The sequence below is a fragment of the Aquarana catesbeiana genome, unplaced genomic scaffold (assembly GCF_042186555.1).
Source record: "Aquarana catesbeiana isolate 2022-GZ unplaced genomic scaffold, ASM4218655v1 unanchor233, whole genome shotgun sequence".
Lineage (NCBI taxonomy): Eukaryota > Metazoa > Chordata > Amphibia > Anura > Ranidae > Aquarana > Aquarana catesbeiana.
Genome location: NW_027362661.1, coordinates 3406153 through 3424462, shown reverse-complemented (window position 1 = coordinate 3424462; position 18310 = coordinate 3406153). Strand labels below are relative to the sequence as shown.

The 18310-nt window shown below is 46.4% G+C and overlaps 2 protein-coding genes across 2 annotated transcripts in view; one reads left to right on the top strand and one right to left on the bottom strand.

Annotated features, from left to right (window-relative positions):
* Positions 1–18310, top strand: part of LOC141121905 (uncharacterized) — a 619894-nt gene that overhangs the window by 316018 nt on the left and 285566 nt on the right. The window lies entirely within an intron of this gene.
* On the bottom strand, positions 3967–18259 carry LOC141121858 (uncharacterized). Its single transcript, XM_073611612.1, has 7 exons — positions 17945–18259; positions 12786–13108; positions 12572–12669; positions 10870–11076; positions 10584–10790; positions 8346–8487; positions 3967–5409 (listed from the first exon to the last, which is right to left on the bottom strand). Exons 2-7 carry the CDS (start codon positions 12868–12870, stop codon positions 4172–4174), a joined length of 1977 nt encoding a protein of 658 aa, XP_073467713.1. The 5' UTR covers positions 12871–13108; positions 17945–18259; the 3' UTR covers positions 3967–4171.

The window sequence follows — 18310 nt, the reverse complement described above, 5'->3', positions numbered from 1 at the left end:
CAGCGTTCTTTCAGAATGTACATTCAGTGCTGCTGGAGGCTTTGTAACCGATAACAGGGTGCGCCTGTCCGCCGAATTGGTCGATCGGCTGACCTTCATAAAAATGAATCAGTCTTGGATCACCAGCACCTAATGCTGATGTAACCGAATAATTTTTTTTTTTTAATGTGAGATCCCTTCAAGACTGCCTATGCCAGGCATGTCCAAAGTCCGGCCCGCGGGCCAATCGCGGCCCGCGGTCCGGTTTCGGACGGCCCGCCTGGTAATTTTGACATATATATCTTTTGTGGCCCCCAACGAATCCCCGAGCGCCGGGGGCCATAAAAGATAGATATGCTGGCTGCCTTGGAGGGGGCGGGACAAGCGCCGTACAGGATACAGGAGAATTTCCTGTTTACACGGCGTCCTGTGTAAAAGGAAGTCCCGTCTCCTGCGCTGCCATTGGACAATTGTTTTGTCCATCATAGGAGGCGGGACTTTCAATTAAAGAGGCCGCCGTGTAAACAGGAATTTCTCCTGTATATCTGTTGGCGCTCGTCCCGCCCCCTCCCTGTCTCCTCCAAGGCTGCAGATGGACATGAATCAGGCTGCACTGACAGCAATGGTGAGTCTGCATTCATGTCAATGTGGTGGGGGCTGCCGTATTTATGTCAATGTGGTGGGGGCTGCATTCATGTCAATGTGGGGGCTGCATTCATGTGAATGTGGTGGGGGCTGCATTCATGTGAATGTGGTGGGGGCTGCATTCATGTCAATACGGTGGGGGCTGCATTCATGTCAATACGGTGGGGGCTGCATTCATGTGAATGTGGTGGGGGCTGCATTCATGTCAATACGGTGGGGGCTGCATTCATGTCAATACGGTGGGGGCTGCATTCATGTCAATACGGTGGGGGCTGCATTCATGTGAATGTGGTGGGGGCTGCATTCATGTCAATACGGTGGGGGCTGCATTCATGTCAATACGGTGGGGGCTGCATTCATGTCAATACGGTGGGGGCTGCATTCATGTCAATACGGTGGGGGCTGCATTCATGTCAATACGGTGGGGGCTGCATTCATGTCAATACGGTGGGGGCTGCATTCATGTCAATACGGTGGGGGCTGCATTCATGTCAATGTGGTGGGGGCTGCATTCATGTCAATGTGGTGGGGGCTGCATTCATGTCAATACGGTGGGGGCTGCATTCATGTCAATACGGTGGGGGCTGCATTCATGTCAATACGGTGGGGGCTGCATTCATGTCAATACGGTGGGGGCTGCATTCATGTGAATGTGGTGGGGGCTGCATTCATGTGAATGTGGTGGGGGCTGCATTCATGTGAATGTGGTGGGGGCTGCATTCATGTCAATACGGTGGGGGCTGCATTCATGTTAATGTGGTGGGGGCTGCATTCATGTTAATGTGGTGGGGGCTGCATTCATGTCAATACGGTGGGGGCTGCATTCATGTCAATACGGTGGGGGCTGCATTCATGTCAATACAGTGGGGGCCACATTCATGGCAATGGAGTGGGGGCCGCAGATGGGCACTGATTAGGCTGCATTGATGGGCACTGACCCTTATTTTGCTTCACAGTTCTTTATTTAAAATTTAAGATTTTTTTTCCTGAAACTTCATTTTTAAAGTGAAGGTGCGTGTTATAAGCAGATTAAATCCGGTATATCCAAATAACACGCCCAAGCTCATCTATTCACCACACACAGCACAAAGGCAAGAGAATTCTTGTTGGGCCGTGTATTAGTGCTCGGATAGACACACTTAGACCAAATTTTAATGGTTTAAGAATGTCAGGCAAAATGGTCGGCCCTCAAGCATGTTCTATTCATCAAATCTGGCCCTCTTGGAAAAAAGATTGGACACCCCTGGCCTATGCTGATGCTGAGTGACTATCCTGTTATGCTGAGTGACTATCCTCTTCCTCCTCAATTTTCATGCTGATAGCTTTTAAGAACATTTTTGGTTCTGGGCACCGCCACCAGTGCCTAAGGCCCAATTTTTCTGCCCCTGTTTAACAGGGGCGTGTAATTACAATTTTTGATACAATACTTTGCAGCAGGGCTCATTTCTGTGCTCCAACTATAGTACCTGTGAGGGGTTGCAGTGTTGTGGCAGCAGTACCTAAGGCCCAATTTTTCAGCCCCTGTTTAACAGGGGCATGTAATTACAATTTTTGCTGCAATAATTTGCAGCAGGGCTCATTCATGTGCTCCAACTAGAGTTTCTGTGAGGGGTTGCAGTGTTGTGGCACCAGCACCTGTGCCTAGGGCCCAATTTTTCTGCCCCTGTTCAACAGGGGCATGTAATTACAATTCTTGATCTAATATTTCACAGCAGGGCCCGTTCCTACGCCCACCAAGAGTAACTGTGAGGGCTTACAGTGTTGTGGCAACACCAACACCTAAGGTCCAAATTTCTGCAGAGTATATAGGGCAGGCCCCTACTTTCAAACATCCAACTTACAAACGACTCCTACTTTCTAACAGAAGGGAACAACAGGAAGTGAGAGGAAATCTACCCCAAGGAAGGGAAATTCTCTCCTGTAAGAGTTCCTTGTTTCACTAAAAACCCCAAATTTTCAAAATCCAAATGTCATTGGGACAGAAAGTGAGGTGAAATCTTCTGAACAGGTGCACAGACAGCAAAATAAAGGTTACAGGGGTGATAACCCTTTCCTATGTTTTCCAAAAAGCTTAAAAATATATTTTTTGGCTGGAGCTACACTTTAAAAATTTACTAGTTCAAAATTACAAACAGATTCTACTTAAGAACAAACCTACAGTCCCTGTCTTAGTATATCGGGCCTGGGGGCCCCACGCCTTTCCTTTTTTTAATTCGGGTGCGGGGTTCCCCTTAATATCCATACAAGGCCCAAAGGGGCTGGTAATGGGCTGGGGGGGTTTACCCATGCCTTTTTTTTCTCAATGATTTTCATCCATATTGCCGGGACCAGACATTACATTAAAGCCGCAAGCAGTTTTAAATGACTTTTATTCCTTTACAAATGTAATTTTGTGCAGGGACAGTTCTAAACACGGGAAACACGTGCCACTTTACAGGCATACTATAGACACCCCCCCCAGGCACGATATTTAAAGGAATATTTCACTTTTATTTTTTCACTTTAAGCATCATTAAAATGACTGCTCCTGAAAAAACGGCCGTTTTTAAAACTTTTAAAACTTTTTTTTTGCATTAATACATGTCCCCTGGGGTTGTACCCAGGTCCCCAAACCCTTTTTAGGACAATAACTTGCATATTAGCCTTTCGCATTTTTTATTTCTCATGTTCGAGTCCCATAGACTTTAACAGGGTTTGAAAGTTCGTGCAAACTATCGGACAGTTCTTGTGCGATCTAAACCGGGGGGGTGTTTGGCTCATCCCTAGTTAGGAACCCTCTCAGCCAGTCCTGGAGAGTAGCGGTGCAGAATGATGGCCCTGTTGCTCGGGGGCCTCCTTTCCTCCTGCAGAGATAGTGGTGCTGCTGGCAATGGTCCCAGTCTACCTGCAGGCAGGACCAACTATCCTGCTCCTCACTACAATCAGCGCTCTGGGAACTCTTCTGGGCTCTCCGGTTCAGTCAGATCCAGTCTGAGGCCTACTGGATTGGCACTCCGCTCTCCCACACATCCCCCCCTCTTACAGTCTCCTTCTTTACTACCACAAAACTGCCTGGGGTTGTCTTTATATATGCTCCCTCCCCTTCTGCTCTCTTCTGGGAAATGTAGTCTGTTTCAGTATTTCTGGGAAGAAAAGTTCTGCTATCAGCACACAAGTTCAAGAATCCTTTGCTTTACTATATTGAAATCTATAATAAACTAACCTGAAGAACACTGCCATCTTGTGGTTAATTAACAGTTGGCAATCAATAACAGTGCCATGTGTTACAGTAAGGTAATGACTCCATTTTTATACTTCTATCAATGGCCAACACGGTACAAAACTTTATCCACGTCTTTGGGGAACTCTGATCTCCTAATGAACTATTACATGATGAAGATCAGCCATGGAGTATATCAGGGTGTGCTTCTTCGCCACGTGAGAGATGTGATGTCCAGCAATGTTCATATAGAAGACATTTCCCGCACTCAAGGCACTAATACACCTTGAGGGTTGTGTGGGATCCCTGATGTACAGGAAGACAGGACTTCAGTGAGGAACAATTCCCTCACTCAGGACAGGAAAGTGGCTTCTCCCCTGTGTGACATCTCTGATGTGTGTAAAGATTGGACTTCTGTGAAAAACATTTCCCACACTCAGGACAGGAATATGGCTTCTCTCCCGTGTGAGATCTCTGATGTCTGTAAAGACTGGACCTGTCTGAAAAACATTTTCCGCACTCTGGACAGCAATATGGCTTCTCCCCCGTGTGAGATCTCTGATGTGTGTAAAGATGGGACTTCTGTGAAAAACATTTCCTGCACTCAGGACAGGAAAAAGGCTTCTCCCCCGTGTGAGATCTCTGATGTATGTAAAGACTGGACTTTTGTGAAAAACATTTTCCACACTCAAGACAGGAAAGTGGCTTCTCCCCCGGGTGAGAGCTATGATGTTTGGAAAGACTGGACTTATCTGAAAAACATTTCCCACATTCCGGACAGGAAAAAGGCTTCTCCCCAGTGTGAGATCGCTGATGTGTGTCAAGATGGGACTTCCGTGAAAAACATTTCCCGCACTCAGGACAGGAAAAAGGCTTCTTCCCCATGTGAGATCTCTGATGCGTGTAAAGACTGGACTTTTGTGAAAAACATTTTCCACACTCAAGACAGGAAAGTGGCTTCTCCCCCGGGTGAGAGCTCTGATGTTTGGAAAGACTGGACTTATCTGAAAAACATTTACCACATACCAGACAGGAAAAAGGCTTCTCCCCCGTGTGAGATCGCTGATGTGTGTCAAGATGGGACTTCTGTGAAAAACATTTCCCGCACTCAGGACAGGAATATGGCTTCTCCCCGGTGTGAGATCTCTGATGTTTGTTAAGATGAGACTTCACTGAAAAACATTTCCCACACTCAGGACAGGAATACGGCTTCTCCCCCGTGTGAGATCTTTTATGAACATTAAGATTGTATTTAGAATGGAAACACTTCCCGCACTCAGTACAGGAATACGGCCTCTCCCCTGTGTGAGATCTTATGTGTTCCTTAAGATGGCATTTATAACGGAAACACTTCCCACACTCCATACAGGAAAACCTCTTATCTGTTGGAAGGACGGCACCGTCCCTCACAGTCTGAGCTTCCTCAGGATATGATGGTCCATCTACACTGTGTGGTGCCGGATGGACATTTGAGGTAGCCGGGTTTTCTCCTGGACTATACTGTGTGATGTCCTCATCTTCTACTTTACAGTCTGGAGACAAAGTGAGACAATCCTCTGAGGTTTTCCTCATCTCCCGTCCATGTACTAAAATAGAGATAAAAAGATTATTACTAGACATGAGCAGATTGGTTCCCCTAAACCAGGACTCCGCCCACATCAGGCAGCTTTGTCTCTGAGGATCTTACAATTCCCCCCTCAAGGTAACTAATAAATGGATCCTCTGATCTCCTACCAGTTCATTTCTTTATTCATGGACCTTAGTCAGAGAGTGAGGAAACAATGAGAAATGTCTTTTATAGGAGTGACAGTGATGAGGGGATTATAGGATGAGTGTCCCCACCCCCTCTATCACTCATTGCCATCTTACCAACAAAATAAGTCCTGCACTTTCTTATTTAGTCCATGATTTAGTCATGAATAATAGCGGGGCTGAGCCCCACCAGAGGTCAGAGAGTGAGAATGGGAGTAAAACAACCAAGATGAAGACTGGACTGATCCTGAAGACCACCATCATTGGGTTATTACTCCTCCCTCATTATCACTTTGTTTAATCACTTCAGCCCCGGAAGATTTTACCCCCTTTATGACCAGAGCATTTTTGCAATTTGGCATTGTGCTACTTTAAATGGGAATTGCGCGGTTACGCGATGTTGTACCCTTTATTCCCATAATTAGAGGTTTATTTTGGTGGTTTTCAATCACCACTGGGATTTTTATTTTTTATGACATAAACAGAAACCGTAATGAGGGACTCATCTACGCAGACAGCTTGTTGGGGGGGTATACAAGGCTGCAATTTTTGGTTAAAGTGATTTACAAGGGGCTGAATTTTGGGGAGCCAATCATATCCAGGGTCACAACTGAGGGCAACAGAGTTCATTGTCATTGAAGTTCATAAATTGCATAATTTTTTCATATCTATGCCTGGCCATGGCAGCAAAGAACACGGGCATATGATGAATCAGGTCTGTGGACCAATAGGACGACGGCTCATTCTTTTCAGAAAAGCCCATGTTGAGGAATAGGCCCAAAAACATCTTAAATTCGAAAACCGTGATATGTTTCCAAGCAAATTGTCTTTCAAGGTTTGAATTTGGGTTTGCGAAGATATATTGATTGGTATATAAATTTGTTTGGTCCACAATAGATCCATACAGATCTTCCGTGAAAAACAGGTCCAAAAAACCAAAAGGAGTTCGATTTGCTGTTTCCACCTGAATTCCGGGTTGGCCAGTGAATGGGGGAAGTACGGGCGCTGCAGAATCTGTGGGCTCCCAGTCAGCGGGAAGGACTTTATGGGCTCTACGGGCCTGTGCTCTAATTCTTGGTGGCAGCGGGACACTACTTGTGCTTGCCACCGCACCAGTTTGGACTGCACTTATGGGACTTGCTACGTCACCAAGTGTTACTGCAGTGCTGGATTGTCTGTGATCAGCATGTACTAGGCCAATGGTCCTCACCAGTTCACCAAAAGGTAGAGCGGAACTAGTACAGCTCCTCAGCAACAGGGTAACGGGGTTGGGTATGCCTGGCCTTAGCAGGGACCAATACTCTGTCATCAAAGCTATCTGTCAGGGTGCCGCTGCTCTCTACAGGTTGGTATAATGAGCCTGGTTCTGACAGTGAGGACCCCCCATCGCTCTCATCTGTCATGCTCAGAATCCTGTAGGCCTCTTCACTGTACCTTTCGTTTGACATTTTGGTCACTAAATTTACAGGTACCTAGTGTGGGTGGACAGGACGTGCTGACGTCAACGCGTTTGACCTCCTGAGCGAACGGTCGTTTGTATACCAGCCGGCCTATATGCTGTTTTTATCCCTTCGTTTGTAAGTGCAATATTTTTTTATCCTTTGTAATAAATATTTTTATCAGTATTACACTATGGGAAGTTCCCTTTTCTCTATTTCTGGGTAACATCTGGTATACAACTGAGTCCTGGTTTGATGCCCTCTGAGTTCTATATCCCGGATCCCCTAGGACAAGACCCTGGCTGGGTGTTTACCCGCAAGCTGTCCTTTGCTTGCCTTCTGGTAAGCGTGCACTTCTCACGGTGATCAGCACTTAAGGGTGATGGAAGACTGCACATTTAGACCACATCACCATAGTGGATGATTTGGACTTTGTTTTTTTATTAGTTTCATATTCACCTTTTAATTAAATAACATTCTTTAAGATCTTCCTATATTCAAGTATTTTATCATTTTATCACAGGAACAAAAAGCACCTGGCTGTCGGGGACTCATTGAACCACTAAAAATAAAATGTACCTGCTAGTACTAGAAGAGATCAGGCCGGATCTTGCGAACACTGCGGTTTTGTGTGTATCACAAGTGACAGTGATCTACTGATCCTGCACTTGTTGGGGGGGGGGGGGGGGGCAGCGCAGGGGCTAAACAAAGGTGCTGGCAGGTTTCAGGGTTGATCCTGATAATGCTGTATTTTTTGAAACACTGTACTATTGGGGACACTAGTATAGTTCAGATTTGATCAAAGATATTGATCTGTTCAGACTATAGTAGTAATGTAGCTGCATAGTGTGTGGGTGTTAGTGTTACTGACAGTCAAAGGGTCTATTATTGACGCTAACTGACACTAATGCTAACTGGCTATGACTAGGACTATACAGACATATCTCTCCACCTGGCACAGCCAGCAAATAACAGAGCAAGTAACCCTGGGAGAATTGTGCTGTCAGAGATCTTGCCATACCCGGCCATGGGGCAGAAGACCCACATCACATGCCCCAGGTGCCTCGGTCTAGTAACACCTATGGCATAAATAAACATTTTGCTGTCAACTGAACCTCAGAATCTCCATAAATCCAGTCTAGATACATAAATTGTGTCTGCAGCACAGAGAAGGAAGATTATCCGAGATAAATACAGGAATACAGGACGGGGAACACAGCTCAGGAAAGTGACCAGGGGATTGCAGGCTGATATCACCCAGTCCCCGCCCTACTCTGGACCAATCAGTGAGCAGTATGGGTGGAGGAATGTATTTAATGTTAATGACTCACCTGTGCTGATCTCTGTAGGAGTGTCCTCCTCTATAAATGTCCCCGTTATTCCATCCTCCTCCATAGACTGCTGATCATCCCCAACATAAGTCTCCTCTTCTTCTCCTTTAACCTCAACTTTTATATCGGTTGGATTTTCAGTCTAAATCAAGAAAATGAGAGTGAATGTCATCTGTAAAATATAAGCTTAAGGGCTCATGCACACGGTGCATTAGAAAAAATGAGCTGTAAAGCCACTATCAATAGCAGGAAAAAGCAGCTGTAAAAATGTGCTTTCAGTAGCTTTTCGTATTGGCATCAATGCACGTTTAGGCGCTCTAGCTTTTAACGGCGTTTCTCTGCCTCTATTCAAAATCAATGGTTCCCTATGAGAGCTCATTGATTTGAATAGAAGTTGCACCACAAGTCAGATCATGATGATCCGACTTGCAGTGTGACTTTTGTGCTGTGGATCTTGAAGAGGAACCCCGCGCCAAAATGAAAAAAAAAAAACTGCGTGGGGTCCCCCCAAAATCCATACAAGACCCTTATCCGAGCATATAGCCCGGCAGGTCAGGAAAGGGGGGGGGGGGCGAATGAGCGCCCACCCTGGACCATACCAGGCCACATGCCCTTAACATGGGGGGTGGGTGCTTTGGGGCAGGGGGGCATTGATGGGGACAAGGGCCTCTTCCCGACAACCCTGGCCGTTGGTTGTCGGGGTCTGTGGGTGGGGGGCTTATCGGAATCTGGAAGTCCCCAGATCCCAGCCCCCCACCCTATGTGAATGAGTATGGGGTACATCTTACCCCTACCCATTCACCTAAAAAAAAGTGTCAATAATAACAACAGTACACAGGTTTTTGATAAATTAATTTATTAAAGCAGCTCCGGCAACTCTTCTCCCTCTTCTGCCGCTGTCTTTTTCCTCTGCAGTCTTCTGTCTCCCCTGTCTTCCTTTGCTGTCTTCTCCCTCTGTTCTTCCTCCAATGCTGCCTAGATGCGCTCTCCCGCTGTAATGCTGGGTCCGCCGTGTTCCACTACTTATATAGCCATGGGGCAGGGTCACCCAGTGACAACATCCAAAGGCTCCGCCTCCTTGTGATGTCACCACCAGAAGCATGATGGCGTGATGATGTCACAAGGGGGCGGTCCCCATAGCTATGTAAGTAGTGGCACATGGCGGACCCAGCATTAAAGCGGGAGAGAGCGTTGAGGCAACATCGGAGGAAGAACAGAGGGAGAACATAGTGAAAGAAGACAACAGAGGAAGACAGCAGGGGAAGACCGGGGAGAGAGGAGAACCGGCAGAGGGAGAAGACAGCAGCAGAAGAAGTCACCAGCGGTGAGAGGAGAAGAACCGGAGGATGAAGACATCGCCGGAGGGAGAAGAGACGCTGGAGCTGCTTTAATAAATTAATTTGTCAAAAACCTGTGTACTGTTTTTATTTTTGACACTTTTTTCTTAGGTGAATGGGTAGAGGTAAGATGTACCCCATACTCATTCACATAGGGTGGAGGGCCCCGTTCTTAAAGGGGGCTTCCAGATTCCGATAAGCCCCCTGCCCGCAGACCCTGACAACCAATGGCCAGGGTTGTCGGGAAGAGGCCCTTGCCCCCATCAACATGGGGACAAGGAGCTCCCCTGCCCCAAAGCACCCACCCCTCCATGTTGAGGGCATGTGGCCTGGTATGGTCCTGGAGGGGGGCGCTCGCTTGTTCCCCCCATTCCTGACCTGCTGGGCTGCATGCTCGGATAAGGGTCTGGTATGGATCTTGGGGGGACCCTACGCAGTTTTTTTTTTCATTTTGGCGCGGGGTTCCTCTTCAAGATCCTCAGCGCACAAGTCACACTGCAAGTTAGATCATTATGATCCGATATGTGGTGTGCCTTCTATTCAAATCAATGGGCTCCCATAGGGAACCGTTGATTTTGACCTGTAAAAAAAAAAAATGCTTAGCACCTTTAAGGGGCGTCAGATGTTTTTACCACTCGTTTTTACTGCTCCTGGAAGCAAAGACTGACTTTTTTTTCTACTGCCCCTAAACGCTTATGCCTCCAAACTCCTCTGATAGTTTATGTGTGCATGGACACATAGGCTAACGTGGAGGGGCGCTTAGAAGCAGTTATAAAAAACATCAGTCACCCCTAACAGCAGCTTTAATAACGTCCTGTGTGCATGAGCCCTATTGTGACATCACATAAAAAATCCACACATTGTCTTTATAAGTGTGTTTCATAACCTCCGTCCCACCAACCTTGTAACAGTGAGGGATGGTGTGATCTTCCTGTGTGGAATCCCGGGAATACAGAGGATGGAGACATCTCTCTGGTGGGTTCCTGGTATTAGGTGGCTCCATCTTATCCTTGTGTCCTTCTGAAAACTCCTCCATCACTCCATACTCCTCATCCTCCTCTTTATACTCTTCTTTAACAACAATATTATCATCTCCGATGTTTCCACTCTGAATGTATGATAAAATATTAATTGTAACAAACATGCTGTGTATAAATCAAGACTACCAATAATTGTCAATCATCTACCTGATGTTGGTAAGGAATGGTGTGATCCTCCTGTGTGGAATCCCGGGAATACAGAGGACGGGGACATCTCTCTGGTGGGTTCCTGGTATTAGGTGGCTCCATCATATCCTTGTGTCCTTCTGATAACTCCTCCATCACTCCATACTCCTCATCCTCCTCTTTATACTCTTCTTTAACAACAATATTATCATCCCTGAGGTTTCCACTCTGAATATATAATAAAACATTCATTGTAACAAACATGCTGTGTGTAAATCATAACTACCAATAACTGTCAATCATCTACCTGATGGTGGTGAGGGATGGTATGATCTTCCTGTGTGGAATCCTGGGAATACAGAGGACGGGGACATCTCTCTGGTGGGTTTCTGTCCATTTAGAAGCTCTGACTCCTCTATCACTCCATTCTCACCATCCTCCTCTTATCTCTTCTTTACCCTCAACTTTAGAATCTCTCAGGTTTTCCCTCTGAGTATATATAATGTAGCACCCTCTAGGTTGCTAGATGATGTAAATAGGTTTTTTGGCAGAGTACTGTAGGTAAATTTAGACAGGCCTATAGGGCAGTATTGATCTGGGTTGGGAGTGACGCAGGGTAGAGCTGGTGACTCACAGGCAGCATCACTGGGACTTCCCACTTCTTTCTGGAATATTCTAGTGTCTTCTAGAAAGGAAGGAGGAGAAGAGAGGTGGAGCTGTCTGGAGCCCCAACTTGGATTGGCAGGGGGCAGGCCTCCTTAAATACCTGGGGTCAGCCCAGCTGGGGAGGAGTTTCTCGGGTGGAAAGCTGGAGATGGAGTGCTAGGCTGTTAATGGACTTTGAGGGAGCTCCCCAGTCTGGGGGGATGACCTTGGGCCTGGGCTTGGGTGCAGACGGGACCCTCTAAGAACACGTGGAGGCATCCTGGACTGGAGGCACAGGAGCAAGGAGAGGACAGCAGGAGAGAGCACTGCCAGACAAGTCTCCAGGGAACAACAGGTTGCAGCCAGGAGGGCTGGTGAGTGATGCACAGTCAGGAAGACTGGGGAGGCATGCCTAAGAGGACTGGTAGAGCACGGTCTGAGATGAGTGCAGAACCAGAGGAGAGGACTGGGGAGGCACACGTGAGAGAACTGGGAGAGTGCAGTCTGGGATAGGTGCATAACCAGCAGAGTTGACTGTGGAAGTATGGACAGTGGAGAAAAGCAGCTGCAGCCATGAAGGCTGGCAGGGCCTGAAGTGGTGGTAAATGGGAGCAGTAGCCATGTGTAGGACAGCTAGCACCAAAGACTACCATATTTTTGCTACACCATAGGGGCCCGCAGTCCCTGCTCACAAAGAGCAATTACAAGGCCTGGCTGAGCCAGTGTCAGGCCTAAATCTCAGTGCTAGCTGGTCCTGGAAGTACAAGCAAGTGATGTGCTGGAGGTGTTAAGGAGGAATAGCCTACAAGCAAGTGAAGTGCTGGAGTGTATATAGTTGGTATATAGTTGGTCCCATGTAAATTTTCTGCAATTAAGTGGGCATCCCTTACCCCATCCAAGTTTTCTGTCTATGATTGACTGGAAATCGTGTGCCTGGCTGGGCAGGGTGACAGGTGGACTACAACACTTAGCACTCCCTATGGGGGTACCGCTACAATAATAAAAAATGACATCAATTGTGACAATGCAGATAATGTAAAGATCCTAATAATATTATCAGTGATTGTTCCTCATCTACCTGATGATGGTGAGGGATGGTGTGATCTTTCTGTGTGGAATCCCGGGAATACAGAGGACGGGGACATCTCTCTGGTGGGTTCCCATTACTGGATCCATCTGTAGGAAACACACACACTGACTGAATACATTGTTTCTATGTGTTTATCAGATGATGGGGGATCTAGGTGGACCCTCCGTACTGCTCTCTCCTTTACAATAAAGTCTCCTCTTACCCGGTGATGTGAGGGGCAGCTGATTGTCCATCATGACGTCCTTGTAGAGATCCTTGTGTCCTTCTAAATACTCCCACTCCTCCATGGAGAAATAGACAGTGACATCCTGACACCTTATAGGAACCTGACACACACAATGATACAGTCACCATCCAGACACATCTCTTGTCTGTTACTGGATAATGTCCCAGAATTCCCGGCACCGCTCATCTCTCCTCGATTATCTCCCTGGTGACTTCTAGAATATTCTTTTTCAGGGAGGGAGGTGGAGGCAATGTGATGGTCATATGATCTCCAGACTTCACAGGAGGAAAACTCTAGATCTGAACACAAATTTAAAAAAAAAATCAAATAATATTCCCAGAATTTTCCTCACCTCATCATTTGGGTTTCCATTTTATTAAAGCCCCACTTCAGGCTAAGGTATTATTTACCCACACAGGACCCCCACACTCTGCAGGTTCAAAGCTCATTACAGGCATTCTGACATCATTACATACACTTTGTAAGTGAGGATGCAAAGGGTCCACCCACATCATAAGAGCATCAGAAAAGAAAAAAAAACAAGATGGAGAGATATTGGGAGGAGGAGCTGTAAGGTCAGTGTGATGTCATAGCACATATAGACTCTGGATAGCGGGACATTTGGATGGAGAGATTTGAGGGGCCCTCCATATTAGTCTCCCATGCAAACTAAATCATTGCTCCTGGGTGCATCCTACCTCTCCTAAACTGAAGAGTGAACTTTGACCTTTACCAAACAGAAATTTGTCGGGAATCTGTGAAATTAAGCTCTCATGTGAGAGGAACGGAGTGCAAATAGCAGACAATGAGGATGGATTTCACCGCATGCTAGTGCCAAGTTTCCACCCCCCAGGATCACTGCAGGTGTGGAGAAAAGCTGTGTAAGAGGATATGGAGGAGAGATGAGGAGGAGATCCAGGAATCAGGATAAAGGTCAGGACTAGGGAGGAGCCGAACACCCCCCAGTTCGACTCACAGCAGAACATACGAACAGGCAAAATATTTGTTCTAACACACGAACACTGTAATGCCGCGTACACACGATCGGACTTTACGGCATACTTGGTCTGGCATACTGGAAATCTTCGGACAATTCGATCGTGTGTGGGCTCCAGCGGACTTTGTTTTATCAAAAGTTTGACGGACTTAGATTTGAAACATGTTTCAAATCTATCCGGCAGACTCGAGTCCGGTCGAAAAGTCCGCTCATCTGTATGCTAGTCCAACGGACAAAGACCAAGGCTAGGGCAGCTATTGGCTACTGGCTATCAACTTCATTGTTTTAGTCCGGTCGTACGTCATCACGTACAAATCCGTCGGACTTTGGTTGATCGTGTGTAGGCAAGTCCGTTCATTCGAAAAGTCCATCGTAAAGTCCGTCGAAAAGTCCGCCGGGCAAAGTATGCCGTAAAGTCCGACCGTGTGTACGTGGCATTAAAGTCTTTGGGACGCGAACATGAAAAATCAAAAGTGCTCTCTTTAAAGGCTTATGGGGCGTACACACGGTCGGACTTTTCGGCTACAAAAGTCCAACGGACGCCGACGGACCAAATCCGCCGGTCAATCCGATCGTGTGTGGGCTTCCCCAGACTTTTAGCGGACTTTTCCAGTCGCAAATCTGACGAACTTTAGATTTGGAACTTGCTTCAAGTCCTTACGTCGTAACTCCGCCGGACCCAGAAATCCGCTTGTCTGTATGCTAGTCCGACGGTCAAAAACCGATGCTAGGGCAGCTATTGCCTACTAACTTCCTTATTTTAGTCCGGTGTACGTCATCACGTACGAATCCGTCGGACTTTTGTGTGATCGTATGTAGTTAAGTCCGTTCGTTAGAAAGTCTGCCGCAAGTCCGCCAAAAGTCTGTCGAAAGTTTGTCGGACGGGCTGTCGGACTTTTGTAGCCGAAAAGTCAGACCGTGTGTACACCCCATTATATGCAAGTTATTGCCATAAAAAGTGTTTGGGGTCTCGGGTTCTGCCCCAGGGGACATGTATCAATGCAAAAAAAAGTTTTAAAAACGGATGTTTTTTCAGGAGCAGTGATTTTAATAATGCTTAAAGTGAAACAATAAAAGTGTAATATTCCTTTAAATATTGTGCCTGGGGATGTCCTTAGTATGCCTATAAAGTAGCGCATCTTTCCCATGTTTATAACAGTGCCACAGCAAAATTATGATTTTAAAGGAAAAAATGTCATTTAAAACCGTTTGCGGCTGTAATGTGTTGTTGTGGCCTGCCCTATATACTCTACAGAAAATCGGGACTTTGTTTTTTGTGATACCAGAACACTGTAAGCCCTTTACAGTTACTCTTGGTGAGCGCAGGAACAGGCCCTGCTGTGAAATATTATATCAGGAATTGTAATTACATGCCTCTGTTAAACAGGGGCAGAAAAGTTGGGCCTTGGATAGTGGTGGTGCCACAACACTGTAACCCCTCACTAAGGATGAGCTCCGGCGTGTTCGCACAGCCCACATGCAGAGCCCGCCAGTAAGTCGGCACTGTGCTGTGCTAATCACAGGCAGTGAGACATTGTCCCGATGCGCGGCTGCAGAGATCGGGAAATTATTATTATTATTATACAGGATTTATACAGCGCTTTACAACATGAGGGCAGACAGTACACTTACAATACAAATCAATATAGGAGGGATCAGAGGGCCCTGCTCGTTAAAGCTTACAATCTTGAAGGGAGGGTCAAGTGGAAACAAAAGGTAATAACTGTGGGGGATGAGCTGATGGAGAAAATGAAAATACAGTTGTTAGGTGTTGGTAGGGTAGGCGTCTCTGAAGAGAAGGGTTTTCAGGGATCGTCTAAAAGCTAATAAAGTAGAAGATAAGCGGACAGATTGGGGTAGGGCATTCCATAGGATTGGAGCGACTCTGGAAAAGTCCTGGAGGCAAGCATGGGAGGAGGTGACGAGGGAGCTTGAGAGCAGGAGGTCTTAAGAGGAACGGATAGAACGAGTAGGTTGGTATTTAGAGACTAGGCTAGTGATGTAGCTGGGGGCGAAATTGTGGATGGCTTTGTACGTAGTTGTTAGAATTTTGAATTTATTTCTTTGGCTGAGCGGAAGCCAGTGGAAAGATTGACAGAGAGGAGTGGCAGACACAGAACGATTGGTAAGGTGAATGAGTCTGGCAGCAGCATTCATGATGGATTGAAGAGATGATAGACTATGTAGAGGTAAGCCAATGAGAAGGGAGTTGCATATGTCTCACTGCCTGTGAGCGCAGTCCTGACTTCCTGGTGGGCTCTGCACGTGGGGTGTGTGAACACACCGGAGCTCATCCTTACCCCTCACAGTTACTCTTGTTGGGCACAGGAACGGGCCCTGCTGTGAAACATGACTGCCAGTTTCTTGTGCTTCTGTGGCACCCCCTCTCTCTAGGCTCACGTTACTGCCTTCCTTAACCTGGGAACCAACATCGGAGCCTTCATATCGCTGCGCATCCCCCAGCAGCATGTACCCGACACTGTGGTCAAATAATTCTGGGGACTCCTCCGTGCATGATGGTGGGGCTACGGAAGGAGTGACTGTGGACAAGGAGCCGGTGAAACAGGCCACTTTGGCAGCTGCATTGGAACACAAACTACTCTGAGCCTGGGTGACAGAGGATGAGGACGGCTTTGTTATCCACTCCACCAACTCTTCTGCATGTTCTGGCTCAATAACAGGGCCAGCTGCAAAAAAAAGGACAAGTGTGCCCCATGGCCACCGGCAGAGGATGCACCATGTCCAGGACCAGCACTGTTGACTGTAGACACAGAGCCTGCTTGCCCTCTTTTAGTGGCCTGTGAGCGTCTGCCTCTCCTTGTTGAGCTTCCGGACAGGATATATATTTTGTTTTGCAACTCCACACTACACTGTATTGTGTACTGCGTACATCGTCTGAAGTTTATTAGAAAGTGCACAATGGCTGCACTGTATTGTATACTGTGTACACCGCCTGAAGTGTATAAGTGTATTAGAAACAGTACACCACCGAATGCACTGTAGACTACACTGGATGCAGAGTAGATATATATATATATATACTAGACTGTATATATACATATATATATATATATATATATATATATATATATATATATATATATATATATATATATATATATATATATTAATACACTGCCTGCACTAACTGAATATTAAGTAAACACTGAATATAGTGCTTATGCTAAATGCAGAGTATATATATATATATATATATATATATATATATATATATATATATATATATATTAGACTGACTGTATATACCCACCTAACAACTGTTCCCGAGCCACCCCCATCAAATCATTCTCTGCAGCTATTACCTTTTGTACCATCACCACCTCCCTTAGAATGTAAGCTCTACGAGCAGGGCCCTCCTGTACCTTTTGTATTGAACTGTACTGTAATTGTGCTGTCCCCCCCTATACATTGTAAAGTGCTGCGTAAACTGTTGGCGCTATCTAAATCGTGAATAATAATAATAATATATATCAAATACACTGCCACTAACTGAATAACCTGCCTGCCTAATCTACCTCATGCTATCTCTCTGTCCACACCAACAAAAATACACACGGCCGCTATGTAAGCAGCCTTATATAGTGTGGGGCGTGGATTTACTCCCCATGAGCCATGATTGGCAGAAGGCACCCTGCCTTCGGCCAATCATGGCTCTCTCAGCAGAGCGCACTGTGATTGGCCAAAGCATGCAGGTCAGGTGCATGCTTTGGCCAATCATCTTATAGTAATGCACTCTGATCTCACAGTGCATTATGGGTGTTCTGCGGCACTCGAATTTTCAGCGAACGCCCCATATGTTCGGTTTGTTTTAGAGCACCCAATGTTCAAGGAATAGGATTCCCCCATTCCCCTCCAATGTGTGGCTTAAGGATGAGCTCAGGTGTGTTCGCACAGCCCATGTGCAGAGCCCGCGCAGTGCCGACTTCCTGGCGGGCTCTGCACGTGGGCTATGCGAACACGCCTGAGCTCATCCTTAGTGTGGATGAAGGAATCACTTCAGTTTTTTCCTCCCATCCCACTGGATGAATGATAAAACTGAACCATGTATGCCCAGCTTTGGAAGCAAGATATAGTAATCATCAACTGATCCCCCTGAAGGGGTTAATCTACATATTACCTCCTCTGCCGCCAGATCCTGCATTGTCTTCTCTCCACGTCTTACCAAATGGAATGTCCTGCTTGTATCTGACATCACTTCCTGTCTGTATCTGACATCACTTCCTGTCTGTATCTGACATCACTTCCTGTCTGTATCGGACATCACTTCTGAGAGGGGTCTGGCTGCAGAGTGGAGTTCCACTGATGGCAGGAAGCATGTGGCCTCCACTCCACTTCTTTTTTTTGTTTTCACTGAACTTTATTGTGAATCTCTGCAGCTGGAGATCCACTGTCACAGGAAACGTGGCGTTCACAACTCAATCTTTTTTATTTTTAAAAGAACTTTAATGTACCAAACAACAAATAGACAATACTACAGGAAGTG

Excerpts from the sequence above, each read along its gene's own strand:
- LOC141121858 (XM_073611612.1), bottom strand. The coding sequence starts at position 12,870 with ATGGAGGAGTGGGAGTATTTAGAAGGACACAAGGATCTCTACAAGGAC. Across the intron at positions 10,791-10,869 it reads CCATTCCTTACCAACATCAG|AGTGGAAACATCGGAGATGA; the intron begins GTAGATGATTGA and ends TCATACATTCAG. Across the intron at positions 5,410-8,345 it reads TCCTACAGAGATCAGCACAG|TACATGGACGGGAGATGAGG; the intron begins GTGAGTCATTAA and ends TCTCTATTTTAG.